Source organism: Theobroma umbraticum, unplaced genomic scaffold, assembly GCF_002168275.2.
Source record: "Theobroma umbraticum cultivar Fairchild unplaced genomic scaffold, ASM216827v3 scaffold_4.1, whole genome shotgun sequence".
NCBI classification, from domain to species: Eukaryota; Viridiplantae; Streptophyta; class Magnoliopsida; order Malvales; family Malvaceae; genus Theobroma; species Theobroma umbraticum.
The window spans coordinates 6,514,590-6,531,303 of NW_018397258.1; the positions used below are offsets into that span (position 1 = coordinate 6,514,590).

At 35.1% G+C, this 16,714-nt stretch overlaps 1 protein-coding gene across 1 annotated transcript; it reads right to left on the minus strand.

The window, feature by feature from the left end:
- Positions 1-475: 475 nt before the first annotated feature.
- Positions 476-16,302, minus strand: FZL (FZO-like protein). Its single transcript, XM_021424285.1, has 11 exons — positions 15,601-16,302; positions 14,815-15,368; positions 14,633-14,701; positions 4,883-5,080; positions 3,926-4,057; positions 3,291-3,377; positions 2,734-3,174; positions 2,454-2,621; positions 2,074-2,304; positions 1,358-1,473; positions 476-1,083 (listed from the first exon to the last, which is right to left on the minus strand). The coding sequence occupies exons 1-11, from the start codon at positions 16,103-16,105 to the stop codon at positions 801-803; spliced, it is 2,784 nt and encodes a 927-aa protein (XP_021279960.1). The 5' UTR covers positions 16,106-16,302; the 3' UTR covers positions 476-800.
- Positions 16,303-16,714: the final 412 nt, after the last annotated feature.

The following is a 16,714-nucleotide window of genomic DNA, read 5'->3' on the forward strand; positions in this document are numbered from 1 at the left end:
TTTCCTTCCATTGTTCGTAGGAGTTAGTAAAACGATTTAAGTTGAAACCATGTACACGTGCCTTGACATCAATGGTTGCAGCTTTGTTAATTACCATGATTATCTATAAAGGGCTGACGACAAACTTTGTGGCCGGTCTATAGATATCATTGTGGACCAATGGAGCTCGAATCTCAACTAGCACTCACTAAATATAATAATACAATACTAATACTAGTAATAACTTATTATACTATTTATCTAAACCATGTTTTATACTTTTGCTCTCGTAATAATTAGTTTTTCTTTAAAAGAAGCTTTTTAGCTTTTCTAACGTGCGATTACTGGTTCAGATTTCAACAATGGATGTCAAAAAATTTTAATGTTAGCCGACAAAGTTGAGAGGCACGACATTGGCGGGAAAAAAACACATAAAAATAAAAATAGACAAAAGGAATAATCTTTCATCAAATTCTAAGTCAAAGCTTATACACAATTAACTGGAAGATGCATTGTTCTTTACTTAAAACCTCTCATCCAATATAAAACGTAAAAGCAGCATAAGATGCTTGCTTACACTGCTTACATCTGCAGCTGCATACAATTCCTAAAGTATTCCGTTACAACATTCAATAACACCTGCTGACCAGTTTGAAGATGCTGGAAAATTTATCTGCCATTGCTTATTTTTACTAGTACGTGATAACATTGTACACTCGACCCCAAGAACTCGGGATAGAGACGTTATAACGCAGATACAATAACCTTCCCTCCACTACCAAAGAGGAATGCCCAAAAGAAATCTGCTCATTAAACTGGTGTCATGATACATGAAGATTTTGAATTTCCACTTGTAGCGTTTGAAGTGTTTCCCTCACGTTTGATAGTTCATCTTTTATCTCTAGAAGTTTGTCCAGTCTCTCTTGTGCTGCATCTCGATAAGGCTCCCCAATTATTCTTACAAACTTTCCCAAATTCTCAGTAGTTTCTAAAAGATCCTTCTGCATTGCATCTTCAAGCTCCCGTGCCAATACATTTGCTGTCTTTTTCACCTTTTCTATCATTTCTTGTCTCCGCGCTGGAAAATTTGAAATGGCTATAAACCTATAATAAGAGTATTTACTTAATTATTGATTCAAAACACAAAATATATTCAGAATATTTAACGTCAAAAGAAAGTAAAATCCAATACCATACAAAATGAAGTCTGACGGTCACTTAGGAAAGGATTAACGCACAGAATGATCAATAGTTTTTATACAATAGAGACCTTATGTCACACAGATTACTCATTATTAGGAAAACTTAGGCATGCTCCTTGAAGAAAACAAATAAATCATGAAGAACAAAGAAAATAGAAGTTCAAGAAGATACGTACCCTCCAGCAGAACATAGGCCTAGAGCAAGAAGATCTTCTAAAGTGGTAGGTAATATAGATGTTAGAAGTGAAGCAGACAAACCAGCTGCTCCAAGTCCACCAAAAGTCCCCAAGAACTGAGGTTGAAGTAAAAACATTTCAATTCAGGTGAATTCAATCATATTTAAATTAACATTGAAAAATAAAATTATACAAATATAACAACAATAAAAGAGCAAATTCAAAAGAGTTCCAAAAGAATGTTCAGTTACAAACAACTGTCAACATAATCTTTCTGATCACCCAAACAATACCTAAATATACCAGTTCATTTATTATCATAAAATGAAAAAACAAACTTCTGCAAATAAAACATGGCCCCCTGGGAGCTCAAACAAAAACAATAGGACCTGGAGTTTTTCTAGGGACAGTAAATAACCATTCTTTATAGAAGTTGCTTCAAACTTTTTTTCGTTTCCTGGACATCCAACATATAAATATAATTGCACACCGACAATGGTGACTATCAACAATAACCAAGCAAAAGGTAGAATGAGGAGAGATACAGTTTCAGCTTATGACACGCATGCATGCCACCCTTCCAATATTATTGTGGTTCCAGCTTTTCTTTCAAATGCCTTACATTTAGACATCAGAGAGACTACTGCCCTGTTACCATATCTTACTTTATTAGTTCGGGCAAGTTTTAATTTTATTTTGAGAAATTCTTAACTCACCACTTCACGAACTTCTTGCTCAAATAGTTTGGAAGCAGCATTGGCACTGAAGTTCTCTATCACTCTCAAGCTGAGTTGATCCAATGTTCTCAGCAGTTCATAGGTCTCCAGATGATGCTGTTTGTCTGAATAGGCAAGGGATGGCCATCTTTTCTCAAAAGATTCCTTATACAGCCTTCCTTGACGAGCATTATTCGATTGCAACCATGTCAGATATTCTCCAAGCAAGTTCTGTTATGCAATTACATACAATAAATTCATAAGCAAGCAACTTGCATATGCAGCTGTATAAAGATGGGCTCCAATTAACTTGACACTGTAAATAGACATATACTTTCCACACAACCTAGATCATGAAGAGGTCTGAGCCATTAACTCACTTGTGCATCAGCGAGTGCGGGACCAAGTATATCATTTTGAACCCTTGAAGTGGCAGGCAGTGTGGCAGACGATCTCCCCTTGAGTACATATGAGGCAACAAGATCAAGATTTGATAACTGTAGTGTAGATTCTATGAGCTCCAGAACACGTGATTTTGTAGTATCAATCTGCAAAACGATGCACAAGAATACACCATATAAATATAGACAACACCATGTAAAAAACAAAGTCGCCTACTTGCCTCCGACTCAAACGAGTTTAGTATTTCTAAAATTATACCATTGACAAAGCTCGTCTTCTCCAAGAGATGCTCTCATTTTCCATCTTTATCACATACTCTTTCACACTATCAACAATTTCATTTGCAGATGTCAAGTCCTGCTCAGCAGACTGGCTGTCTTTTCTATTAAGAGTTTCACAAGCAGAAAGTACTCGCTCTGCAATTGCAATTGGAGTTCCAAGTTTGAGCTTCATTCTCTCCATTCCTTTAGCAGTTGATCCATCTAGAAAACTATACAAGAAGTTTTCAAGTTTGTAAAAGCTACTGGTTCTCCAATTTGAATCAGAGACTGATAGTTCTCTGTATTCTTTTCCAACACCAGATGATGCTGAAAGCTTTTCTTCAAGAACAGATCGTGCAGCCACTGGATATAATGTTACATCTTCCGTGTTTAGCAACTTTTGTGTATTCTCTTTGATGAAAGATATTGCCTCCTCTAGCTGCAGAAAACAAAGATAAATAGTAAACTCTCAGAAAGTGTCTTAGTAGGTCAACTTAAATGAAGTAACTGACTTAATAGTAGCATCCATAATCAGTGGGAGGTGAAAAATTAAACCTCCTGAACGTTCTGATAAAGATCAGCCTTGTTCAACACAAACACAACTTTCTTCTTCCACTGCTGAGTATAACGAAGAAAAGCAACCTGAAAAGAACAGCATGTGCTGAAGGCATTCAGTTCACTTCAGATCAACTTAGAAAATCTTCAATTGAACTATTTCAGTTGGCAAAATCCACGTTTAAACTTTTCTGAAATTCAAAAGGGTAATGTGACAAAAAAACAAAGATTGATGTTCATGAAGCCAAATGAAAAGCATCTATCACGATGCAACATTTCCAAAAGCAACCTTATAGGATATTCTTTGATATCTTGACTAGCATTATGCATTTGCTTAATGAACCTTTGGATTCATTACATAATAATATCAAAGAAAAAGAGAGTTAAAAGTGTCAAAGAAAATTCCCCTAGAGGCCATGAGAAAATACTCTTGATAGAACTTCAAAATGATTGAAGAAATTTTTGCATGGCAATTGTCATATCATAGTAGAACTTTTCCAGTTCCATATAGTGTTAAGTACTGTGTTCCTCGACAACAAGCAGCATTGACTACAAAACTCAGCGCCCACATAATTTTAATTTATTGTCTCACACAACTAATGAGAACAAAAAGAAGCATACACAACTAACCATACCTCACTCTCAGTTAATGGCCGATCAGCTGAAATAACGAAAAAAAGCAGATCTGCACGAGGGACAAATTCCTCTGTCAGGCGTTGTTGCCTCTGAAGAATCACATTCGTCCCTGGCGTATCAACAATATTCATCTGTTTTCAAGAGGAACTATTAAAAATTAGTTTTATAACATAAACAGTTCTATTTCCAGGAAAGCAAACACAATGAGGAAAAAAGGCAGCAGAAGATAATCAGCTTTCTACATGGTGTTTACTTTCACTAAACTTCCCTATTCATCAATCTTGCCTTTTTCTCATTGTTCATGTGATATGCTCAACCTATATGATTCTCAGCACACATCTCAAATTTTCATTTGTAATATAGATTTGAAAGTTCACTTATAAGCAACTAGCGTTATGAACTATTGTGCTTGATATATATATATTTTTAAAAGTAAAACTGTCAGTGATCATTTCCCCATGTAATAAACACATATAGCATCTTCACAAAGTTTTATTCACAATTAAAATTGCATGTCACATTCAAGAATAGTGCACAATCCATCAAAGCAGATTCTGGATTTTTTTTTTTTAAAACTAAAGGCAACTTGGCATGAATGAGATCAGCAAGTTCGATAAAAATAAGCAAGGTGGATGTATCTGGTGATTATATAAACTTTCAACAAGATTAACAATTATAACATATAGAGAAGAGTAAGTTTATTTAAGCAACAACTTAACATGAAGAACACATACACATGAAAGGATCAAAATTTTGAAGTATCAACTAACAACTACCTGCATGAAATTTAGGCTTCTAAACTAACAAATATTTAGGATGCTTGCATGCAAATGCAAGCACAAATACAAGAAGTATTGTTAATAGGTACAGAGAAACCAACCACTGACATAACCAGAAGAAGGGATCTCTGACCTTAAATTCAGGACTAGAAATTAGGAAAAACCAAAAGCACTCACTTCCTTGAGAATTGGAGCAGGAAGGTAACATTTTAATTGACCATCTGGATGCCTTTCACAACGCTGTAGGTCCTTGCCATCCAACTCAGAGTAGCGCAACAAAGTGATTTCATTAGTTGTAGGAACAACACCCTCTTTGAGGTATCTTTCCCCAAGAAGAGCATTAATGACAGTGGATTTACCAGAATTGAACTCACCCTGAGAATCCAAATGACATAAGAAAATAATTCACTACAAAGCCGAAACTTATAACAGGATCAAGCAACAGTCTATGCATGAATAAAAGAACAATTTACAATGTTTAGTTTCCTCACTGCAGAACAAATAGAATTTATTGATTTAATAAGGTCAATATATTCAGAATGGAAATACTATTGCAAATTTTAAGATTACGATTAGGGAACATTCATACAAAACAGTAAAAAAAATCAAATCTATACATGTTAAAATTAAAAGTTTAATTAAGTCCAAGTTTTGATTTGACAAACTAAAGTGATCAAAACTGATTTCAGGTTTTCAAAAAAGTCCAAACAGTCTTTAAAAAAGTAAAGTAAAAAGAGCTTAGCACCCTAAATTGAAAACAAGCAAAAAGGCTCTTTAATCTTGAAAAATGTCCCTAATCTATCAATAAATGTTCTTCATCTATCAATAGATAAGTCCATCTATCAATAGATGAAGAACATCTATTGATAGCTGAATGGTCTGGCACTTGGACTACATAGACTGTGAAGATCTATCGATAGAGGCCGTGAATCTATCGATAGATAGCCATACGGGAGCAAAATTCAAAAGGATTCTAACTTCAATCTATCCATAGATACATGCATCTATCGATAGATAGGTACCCGAAAATTATTGAAGAGGACCCTGACTTGCATCGATCGATAGATAGCCACTCGAGGATTTCAAAAATAAGTTCTGAAGTGAATCTATCGATAGATGATTGCATCTATTGATAGATGAGATCAAAGTTGAATGATATTGAAGACAATCCACCGATAGATCATGAAATCTACCGATAGATAATGGCGGTTGAAGTCTGAAACAGCAAACTAAACGACTATTTTCGCATTTAATGCACTCCCAACTACTTAAAGCTTCAGCAACTATAAAATCAAGCTCCCCCAACATTTATGAAGGTGAAAACACAACTCCAAGAGGTGATTTCACTTTCAAATCATTAAACACTTGTTGTACTCTTCCTTTTGTAATTAAGTCTTCAAGTTGTACCATCTAAAGTGCATTTATTGCTTATTTTCTTACTCACCAAACATTGTACCCAATCTGACTCTCAGCCTTTTAGAGGCATTTCAACTAAAATCTTATCTTCCTATTTCTTAACTTGAGTTATTATACCTTAACCAATTGAAAAGGTAGAGTGGTTATGCTTTAACCAAAACAAAAAGACATTATAGGATTGTGCTTAATCCACAAAAGATATTATTGTAAACTCTATCTTAATAGTGGATTTTAAATTCTTAGTGAATCTAAAAAAGAAGACATAGACAAAGAAACCAAACCTCTATAAAATTTATGTGTTGATTTTCATCTTCCTTCCACTGGCTTATTTTCATTTGTGCTTTTCAAATTCTCCAACTTCAGAAGAAACCATCCATCTTGATCATGTTTTTAATTGGAAACTTCCTAAAAAACTTCATTTTCTCAAAATTGAAAAGGGATTTTCAAAATTATAAATATAATCCAATTCACCCCTTTTGGATTCAATCACATTGAGCTATTTGCACTAACAATTGGTGTCAAAGCAAGGGCTCTTTTTTGTAGGTCTAACAACCTTGAAGTGATCCGAAAGCTAAGCTCAACATGTTACAATGAAATCTACTTCAATTGTTCTTGGTAAAGGACATTCAACTCAATGACCTCCATTTTTCTCTAGTACAAATTAGCCTTATTGAAAGAAAAAAATGAAAATGTTCATTCAATCAGTTGATCTAGATGTTTGGAATGTTATCTTGGATGGTCCATATGTTCCCACTAAGGAAGAAAATAAAAAAACAATTATAAAAACTATAAAAGAATGGGATGATAAAGAAAAGAAGTTAATACAAATAAATTGCAATGCTTTTAACACACTCCTTAGCTCTCTAAGTGCTAATGAATTTAATAGAGTATCCATGTGTAAGAGTTAAACAAATTTGAGATATTCCATGTGTGAGACAGTTAAACAAATTTGAGATACCCATTAGAAATAACTTATGAGGGAACAAACCAAGTTAAAGAATCCAAAATGGGACTTCTCACACATAATTATGAGCTATTTAGGATGAAAGAAAGTGAGACTATAAATCAAATGTACGAGAGATTCACAAACATAGTTGGAGGATTAAAAGCCTCAGAAACTTCCTAAATGCTCAATTGGTTAAAAAGATACTTTATAGTCTTCGCAAATCATGGAGAGCAACAGTGACAATTATAGAGGAAGCAAGAAATCTAAATGATTTTAAACTAGAACTTATACAATCCTTACTTATGAAATGATCTTAAAACATGAAAGTGCTCTAGATGATGAAAAGAAGGAAAACACCAAGAAGAAACAAATAGCATTAAAATCTACAATTGAAGAACATGAAAGAGCCATAAGAAATGAGAGTGAGGAAAATGAGGACCTAGCCATGCTAGCCAAAAGATTTAGCAAATTTATAAGAAAAAACTATAAAGGTAGAAAACCCCCTAAAAGAGACATGCCTAAAGGAGAACATAACAAAAACCACTTAATATGCTGAGTGCAGAAAATTGACACACCAAGTATGAATGTTCAAACAAGAACAGTGCACCAAAGAACTTTAAGAAGAGAGTCATGGTTGCCACTTGGAGTGATAGTGACGACTCTTAAGATGAAGAAGATGAAGTTGCCAACTTTTGCTTCATAGCGCTTGAAGACACCAAGGCATGCTCAACCTCTCATAACTCTAGTTCCTACATCAAGACTCAATACTCATTTGATGAACTACAAGATGCATATAATGATATAGTATTTGAATTCGAAAAGAAGACATTGAAATACAAAAACATCATATCCAAGCTTAAAGTGAAAAATGAGTCACTAATCAAGACAAATGGAACTAAAACATATAGTTAAAGACTTGAAAATTGAGAGAAATGAGCCAAAAAAGAAAATGAGATTTTGCATATTACATTCTCAAAATTCAAGATGAGTCAACAAAAATTAAATAACATGTTAAAAATACAGAGAATTCTTTAACAAAAAGGGAATAGGTTACGACGATACTCAAAAGGAAACTCACTTTAAAAATTTCTTTGTTAAAGAAAATGGAAAACATAGCTCACTCACTAGAAGCTTTTATAGTCATAAAGTAGGACATTCTACCTACTCTGGGCCTTTGAGAACTATCACCTTTAAAGGTAGGAAAATCAAGAGTGTATGCATTCCAAGGAAATAAACCTCCACATGATAAAGTGGTAAAATAGGAATGGGTTCCAAAAGGAACCAAAAACACTATCTCATATGGACTCAAGAAAATTTAGGTACCAAAATCAATTACTTGAATTTTGTTGAACACAAGAAAGAGGGAAGTGGCATCATGATAACGGATGCTCTAGACACATGACTAGAATAAACGAATCATTCAAGGAATTAAGACCAAAGAAAGGAGGAAATATAACATTTAGTAACAACTCAAAAGGTAACAATGAAGTTATTGGTACCATTAGTAAAAACTCCTCTTAAAGAGAAAATGTTTTATTTGTAAATAGTCTTAAAACATAACTTATTAAATGTTAGTCAACTTTGTGACAAGAGTCTTAAGAGTAATATTTGAATTATTAATTGGCCATGTTGTTGACATTAGAACAAAGGAGACCCTGTTTGTTGGCCATAGATAAGGAAATACATATGTTGTTTTCTTAGATGATTTATTTTCTAACAATGTATGTTTTATGGCTTAAAAAAATGAAGACAGCTAGCTATGGCATAGGAAACTAGGGTATGCTAGCATAAACACTATTTCAAAACTACTATCTTTAAATCTTGTGATAAGGCTCCCTATGCTTAATTTTGAAAGCGATCAACTTTGTGATGTTTGTGCTAAAGGCAAATATAAGATAAGTTCATTTAAATCCAAAAAAGATGTAACCACCATTAGAGCCTTACAATTATTTCATATAGATCTTTTTGGACCCACTAAGACCACTAACTCAGGTGGAAAGAATTATGGTTTAGTAATTGTGCATAACTATAATAGGTTCTCTTGGGTTTTCTTTCCTACTCACAAAGATGATACCTCAAAAAATTCACCTCTTTTTGCAAAATAGTTGAAAATAAAAAATGGTACAAAATAACAAATGTTAAAAATGACCATGGAGAAAAATTTGAAAACCTAAGTTTTGAGCAACTTTGTGATGAGAATGGGTATAACCATAATTTTTCTGCTCCTAAGACTCCACAACAAACTGGAGTAGTGGAAAGAAAAAATAAGACTTTAGAAGAGATAGCTAGAACCATGCTACGTGAAAACAATTTATTTAGGTACTTTTAGACCGAAGCCGTTAACACTTCTTGTTATATTGTGAATAGGGTAATGGTAAAGACAACATTAAAGAAAACTCCTTATGAACTTTACACAGGGAAGAAACCTAGCATTGCTTACTTTCGTCCATTTGGTTGTAAATGCTATGTATTAAATAATGAAAAAGATAATCTTTGTAAATTTGATGTAAAAAGTGATGAAGGAATATTTCTAGGATACTCCTTAACTTTTAAAGCATATAGAGTGTTTAATAAAAGAACATTAGTTGTTGAAAAATCTATTCATGTATTATTTGATGATTTTAACTCCTCTTAGAAAAGAAAATTTTGATGATGATGTAGGTATCCTTCAAGAAGAAATTGAAGAGCTTGATTTAAATATTGAAGGATCCATAGTAAATGAAGAATCACCACAAAAAGAAAAACACAAATTGAACAAATTCGTGAGGAAAGTGAGCCTATCTAATTATTCTTGAGTATGTTAGTACCAAGGATCAATTAGTTGATATCTTTACTAAGCCTCTTGATAGATAACCATTTTGCAATATATGAAGTGAATTAGGCATCATGAACACACCTCAACTTAATTAGACAATGAAAATTGGATGTTCTTGATGAATCTTGAATTGAAACATTCGAACTAATAGAATATACTTGTCTATCCATAAATTTCTTGACTTAGTGATGATGAAGATGAACTTCTTGCCTCATGTTTGATTTTTATTATGAGATGTATGTTTTCGCATTGCACTCAACCATGCATACACATACACAACCATCCAACTCTAGCAACATTTCACTAAAGTGTTGAAGAAATCATTTTCTGTGAAAACTCCAACTCTTTGATCCTACAAGCATCACTTACACTGGTCCAAACTACTATTTGTTATGTTTTTCTTCAAATTTTTGAACTAATATTTAATCAAATATTCAATTTTGGACCCTTCTGCACATTTTGAAAGCAAAAACTTTGATTTTTTAAGGCTCCAAATGAACCTTTATCGATAGATTGTCAATATCTATTGATAGATCGCTTAACAAGACCAAAATATACTCTCTCATGCCCAATCTATCAATGGTTCAATCATGTCTATCGATAGAAGCAACGAAAAAAATATCTAGGCGTTATACACCATGTATCAACAGATGAAAGCATCTATCGATAGATGAAGTCTCGTGGTCTTCCTAAGACTGTCTGACCACATCTATCAATAGATCGCATTATCTATCAACAAATGAGGACCCAAGACAAACATGAAATGATTCTCGAAAAATCCATTGACGGATACCACAATCTATCGATAGATGCGGTTCTTTAAACGTTTCTGACGTTTCAATTCTTTTGAAAACTACGACCTTACCCTCCCTCTCCCTCCCACAGTCTCTCAACTCTCCGTTTGTTTTCCACATTTTTTCCTCCAATCCAAGCATTTGCTCCATCTTTTTCAGCTCAACCTACAACTAATTTCCTCAAATCCGATCAAAACTCCTACCCACATCTCTGTTCACCATCCCCAAACCCTCAGTTCTCTCTCTCTTTGTTTATTCCACCTTACATCACAATTAGCAGCAAAGCCCTCCAATTATCTCGCTCTACTCTCGACCCTTACCCTCTCTATCGAATGTTTAGTCCAAATTCCATCATCTTTTTCAAATTACATCATGAGTCCTAGGCCCAAACAAACCAAGGTCACCACTCGCTCGAAGTCCAGTGGCCCTATTAAAGCCAAGTCCTCCTCCGCCCCAAACTGGAGCTCTTTCCTTCAAAACTTCACCCATCCCTCACAAGCTCAAAAATTTAGCGACAACTTCACCAAACAGAAGGTAACGCCTGGGCATGTTATTGATTTTGATTACCCGGCATCAATTAATTTTTCGTATCTTACCAATCTCGAATATCAAGGCTGGACTCATTACTTGAGATTAAATCGAAAATATTATGAAAACTTGGTCAGAGTTTTTTACTCCAATGCCACTCAAAAGTTTCTTGAGTCAGAGTCTGATGAATTAATCTCCCATGACAAGAAGTTTGTCACTCACGTCATGGGCAAAAGTATATTGGTCACTCATGCTCTCATTGATATGATCCTTCGCACTCAATTCCGCCAAGATGATCTCCGATACATTTTTTATGATGGCAACCTTAGAGACATCTTTATATCAGCCCCCAAATGACAAAGGCAATTCCAGCTACACTTGACTATGCTTTTATGATCGTATGTTCCACTTGATCATTACCCACACCATCCGTCCTCACGACTCCAATGATTCAACCGTCACCCAATAGGACCTTTGGTTCCTATTCAACATTGAATTCCAATCTCGAATTGATCTCCCCAAGTTTATCATAGATGACAGGTTTTGTACCATCCAAGGCAACATTAAAAATCTCCTTTATGGCATGCTCGTGAGTACGATCATTAATCACTTCTCTGTTGACACTCGTTTGTGACCCCCTCAAGTCCCATGCCCCGTTCAACCCCATTGATGAGCATACTATCAAAAAGCTAGGGTTCGAATTCAAGAATGGTACTTGGGTGGGTGCAAAAGGCAACTATAGATCTCCCGATCTTTGACTATGAAGCTCAAGACGACCCTAATAACAATGACAGGGAATCACCTGCTTATCCTGCTGGCCCGTCCTCTGCTCAACCTAGTGCCCTACCTATGTCCACAACGTTTGATCTTGAGAACACCTTCACTCAAATTCTCTCATTCATGGAGACTATGGACTCTCGTTTGACTGCCCATGTGGATGGCATGGGGGCCCAGATTCACAAAATATTGCAACATCAACGAGACTTCGAAGCTGACTTTCACTCCCACTTTCCACCGCCACAGTGATCTCTCACGAGAACGTTTCTTCATCACAATTTTGGCCCACATTGTTGGATGGTTTCCTGTGCACTTCATCCCATGCATCATAACATGTTTAGCTCTAATTTGCTCTGTTTTCTGCTGTCTCTTCAGATATTTGCTTCGTTAGTCTGGATATTTTGATTCCTCTTCTCAAATATGTTTATATGCTGGATTTTGTTTTGATTGTCGGGTATTGTTGAATGTTAGTCGACATTGGTGACCTTTCTGTGGTTAAACGCATCTATTTCCTCTATGACTGTTTTCATTTCCTCATCACTCACTTTTTGAGATGACAAAAAAGGAGAGAATGAATTCAAAAATTTATATTTGATATTCATACAAGTAAGCAATTTAAAAAGCAAAAATTTAGGGGGAGAAATTCTTAATAACTTAGCATGAATTCAAAAGAAGTCTCTCAAAGATCCAAAAAAGATTTTTTTGATTAATTGTTTTATCACATCAAACGGGGCGAGATTGTTAAAATTAAAAGTTTAATTAAGTCCAAGTTTTGATTTGACAAACTAATGTGATCAAAATTGTTTTCAGATTTTCAAGTAAGTCCAAACGGTCTTTAGAGAAGTAAAGTAAAGAGAGCTAAGCACCCTAAATTGAAAACAAGCAAAAAGGCTCCTTAGTCTTGAAAACATGTCACTAATCTATCAATAGATGTTCTTCATCTATCGATAGTTGAATGGTTTGGCACTTGGACTACATGGACTATGAACATCTATTGATAGATGCCACAAATTTATCGATAGATAGCCATACGGGAGCAAAATTCAAAAGGATTCTAACTTGCATCTATCGACAGATACACGCATCTTTCGATAGATAGGCACATGAAAGTTATTGAAGAGAACCCTAACTTGCATCTATCGATAGATAGCCACTGAATTTAAAAAATAAGTTGTAAAATGAATCTATCGATAGATGATTGCATCTATCGATAAATGAGATTGAAGTTGAATGATATTGAAGGCAATCTATCGATAAATCATGAAATCTACCAATAGATGATGACCCTTGGAATCTTAAACAAAGTGCTAAACGACTAATTTTGCATTTAATCCACTTCCAACTACCTCTGAAGCTTCAGCAACTATAAAATCAAGCTCCTACAACATTTATGAAGGTTGGAAGATCTGAAAACACAACTCCAAGAGAAGATTTCACTTTCAAATCATTAAACACTTGTTGTACTCTTCCTCTTGTATTTAAGACTTCAAGTTGTACCATCTAAAGTCCATTTATTGCTCATTTTCTTACTCACCAAACATTGTAGACAATCTGACTCTCAAACTTGTAGAGGCATTTTAGCCGAAATCTTATCTTTCTATTTCTTTCCTTGAGAGGTTATACCTTAACCAATTGCAAACGTAAAGTGGTTGTGCTTTAACCAAAACCGAAAGGCATTGTAAGGTTGTACTTAATCCACAAAAGATATTATTGTAAACTTTATTTTAATAGTGGATTTTAAATTCCTTAGTGAATCTAAAGAAGAGGATGTAAGCAAAGAGACTGAACCTCTATAAAATTTGTGTGTCGATTTTCATCTTCCGTCCACTTGCTTATTTTCATTTGTGCTTTTCAAATTCTCCAACTTCACAAGAAACCATCCATCTTGTTCATGTTTTGAATTGGAAACTTCCCTTTTAAAGAACTTCACTTTCTCAAAATTGAAAAGGGATTTTCAAAATCACAAATATAATCCAATTCACCCCCTCTTGGATTCAATCACATTGAGCTATTTGCACTAACAATACACAAATACTCAACAATGACATGAAAAGACACAAGCAATCGATTAATTCAAGTCACTATCATTTAAAATAAAGCAAAACTAATAATGGATCCTAGCTCCGAAAAGGATTGACTACAAACATATTGTCAACTATGATAGAAAAGTAGCATTATTGTTTTATTAGTAAAACAGCAAGAAGGATAAAACTAAATGAGAATTAAACTCAACTACTCAACACAGATGGGGTAAGACTAAAAAAAGCACACAATAATGAACCATTGGATAGCAAGGCTGGTGTGATGGCCTTCAAAACAAGCGCCAAGAGCATAGCAGAAAGGAGAAACATAGCATAGTTGATTCTAGTGTCTTGTGAGGTTTTATTGAATCTAAATCCCTATGAGATATGAACCCATTTCCTGAAGCCACTGTGATTAGTATATGCAGCAGCATATCAACCAACACCGAAGCCATAAACTTAAGCATTCCTTAATTTAACATTTCCTTAAATCAAACGTAAATAGAAGATAAACAGTCATCATATCGGTATATGTTTTCAAATAAAGAGTAGGCATTCTTTTGAAATTTAGAGCTAATACCAATGCATATCCCTGCAACCAGAATTTGTTGAAGTTCAGCACACAATTACCACTATAGCCAGTAGAAATGGCTCATCAATTTGAGCGACAGCATCAATAAGAAGTGAAATCTCCTCCATCTGTCATTAAAAATCCATAGAGATTCAACCAAAAAAGTAAACAACAAAAGAATTGATAATCTCATAACCATATGGAAATAACTTCAACTACCAAAGCTTAATTAAATGATCACCAGGGGAGCAGCTCTCTGGAAGACACTTATCGCTTCATTTAATACTGATCTCTCCTGCTCAATAAGCTGTTTTTCTCTATCCTCCACTTTAATAAAGCCGGCCACACCCACTTTCTGGAGGGTAACAAGATCGATATCCGCCATATTTAGTTCATCCAGACTGTCATCCTGAGGCTTATTATTCGTTGCAGATACAATATTAAACAACCGTCTCAGAACATCATCAGTAAACAACCTCAAATCTTCCAATGACACAACTAAACCACTAGCACCTGATTTGAGAATGTCCACTGCCTCAGTATGCGACGTAGCCTTTCCTTGTGAATTGTTATTTACAATAAAAATTGGTATCTTCACATTCTCAAAAACAGACTTCACCACTATATCAACATGTTCTCCTCCACCCAGATTATATATAAGAAAATCAGCACCTTCAGAACTTGAAGCATTTAAGGCAGCATTTGCAGTTTGCACAGTCCTAGCTACTAAAGGGAGAAAGACTGATTCTGATTTTGAATCCATCATTGTGTTTCTTGCAACAATGGCAGGAAGGCCTGTAAAAGAAGGATTTCCCGTAAACAATTACAACAATGTTGGATAAGATATCAATGCATTGACTTTAGCAGCTTTAAATATCGGGTCAATTTCATCTTGAAAACAATTTTACTAACTCTGATCAGATTTAAAAAAAAAAAATCAAACTTCGATTATCACTGGCCATTCTTACTTAAAGAAAATGACCTTTGAATGAGCAAAGTTTAGAAGGAAACAAAATGCAACAGTAACCTTGATCAGAGAGGACCACGCCACTAGCACCGACAGCAGCGGCAACATCAACGCGCTCCGTAATCAAAAAATAAGCGCGGTCTTTAACGACCGCCTTTAACGAACGGGCAGCTTCATAAACCCTGCCGCCGCTTCCTTCGGCCCCATTGAGCACTACAAGACCAACCCATTTAGAGACGGCCTTGTCAATAAAATCGAGCGCATTGCCATCTGCCAATACCTCCTCAGGGTCCAATTGGAGAACGAAATTAGGGACCTTGATCTCGGGACGCTTGTAGCCGCCGGGGAATAGAGTTCTGGGAGGCTGCTGGTTTTGAGGGTCTTGGGGACTGAGTTGTTGGGAAGTTGAGTAAAAAGGGTCGTTGGAAAGGGATGATTTAGTTGGAAGAAGAAAGCGACGGAGAGGGGATTTGGCGAAGCGAGGGAAATGGGGAGGGGAAGGGGTGAAGAGGAAAAAAGGGGCGGAGGTCGAGGCAGGGGAGTGGAGGGAGAGAAGAGGGGTCATGGAAAATTGGAAATGGGAATTTTGACGGATTCTTGCTAGTACGTTGTATTTGGATTTTGGCTATGGGGGGAAAGGAAAAGAGAGGGAGAGGAGGAAAAGGAGATAGAGTGGAGTCGCTGATTGTTAAGAGATGTGGTATGTTATCTCCTTATCCTTAGGGAGGAAACGGGGACGAGTGATGAGTGATCCCATTGAACCCCACCTCGGATTTTCATGAATCTGCCTTAATTTATTACATATGGACCCGCTTACTGCCTCCCTCCCTCCCTTCATCTCATTCCTACCCCTTCTTCCTTCCTAGCAGCGACTTTTCCTTGTTCCAATGGGGCCAAACTTTTCATTTTTATTTTTATTGTAAAACCAAGGCTAAATTACTAAAAACAATTACCTACGTTCTCAAATTTCTCTTAATAAGTTTATATATATTAATTTTCTCTTTATTTTTTATTATTTTTAATTGAATTTTCAAAATATTATTTTTATTTAATTAAACTCTTATTTTGTATGAAATTTTTTAAAATTTGTTATTTCTATGTCATCAATACTTGAGCGATAGTTATATTTGTCAAATAACGTCTTCATGGCAAAAAATGAAAATTTATGCTTAAT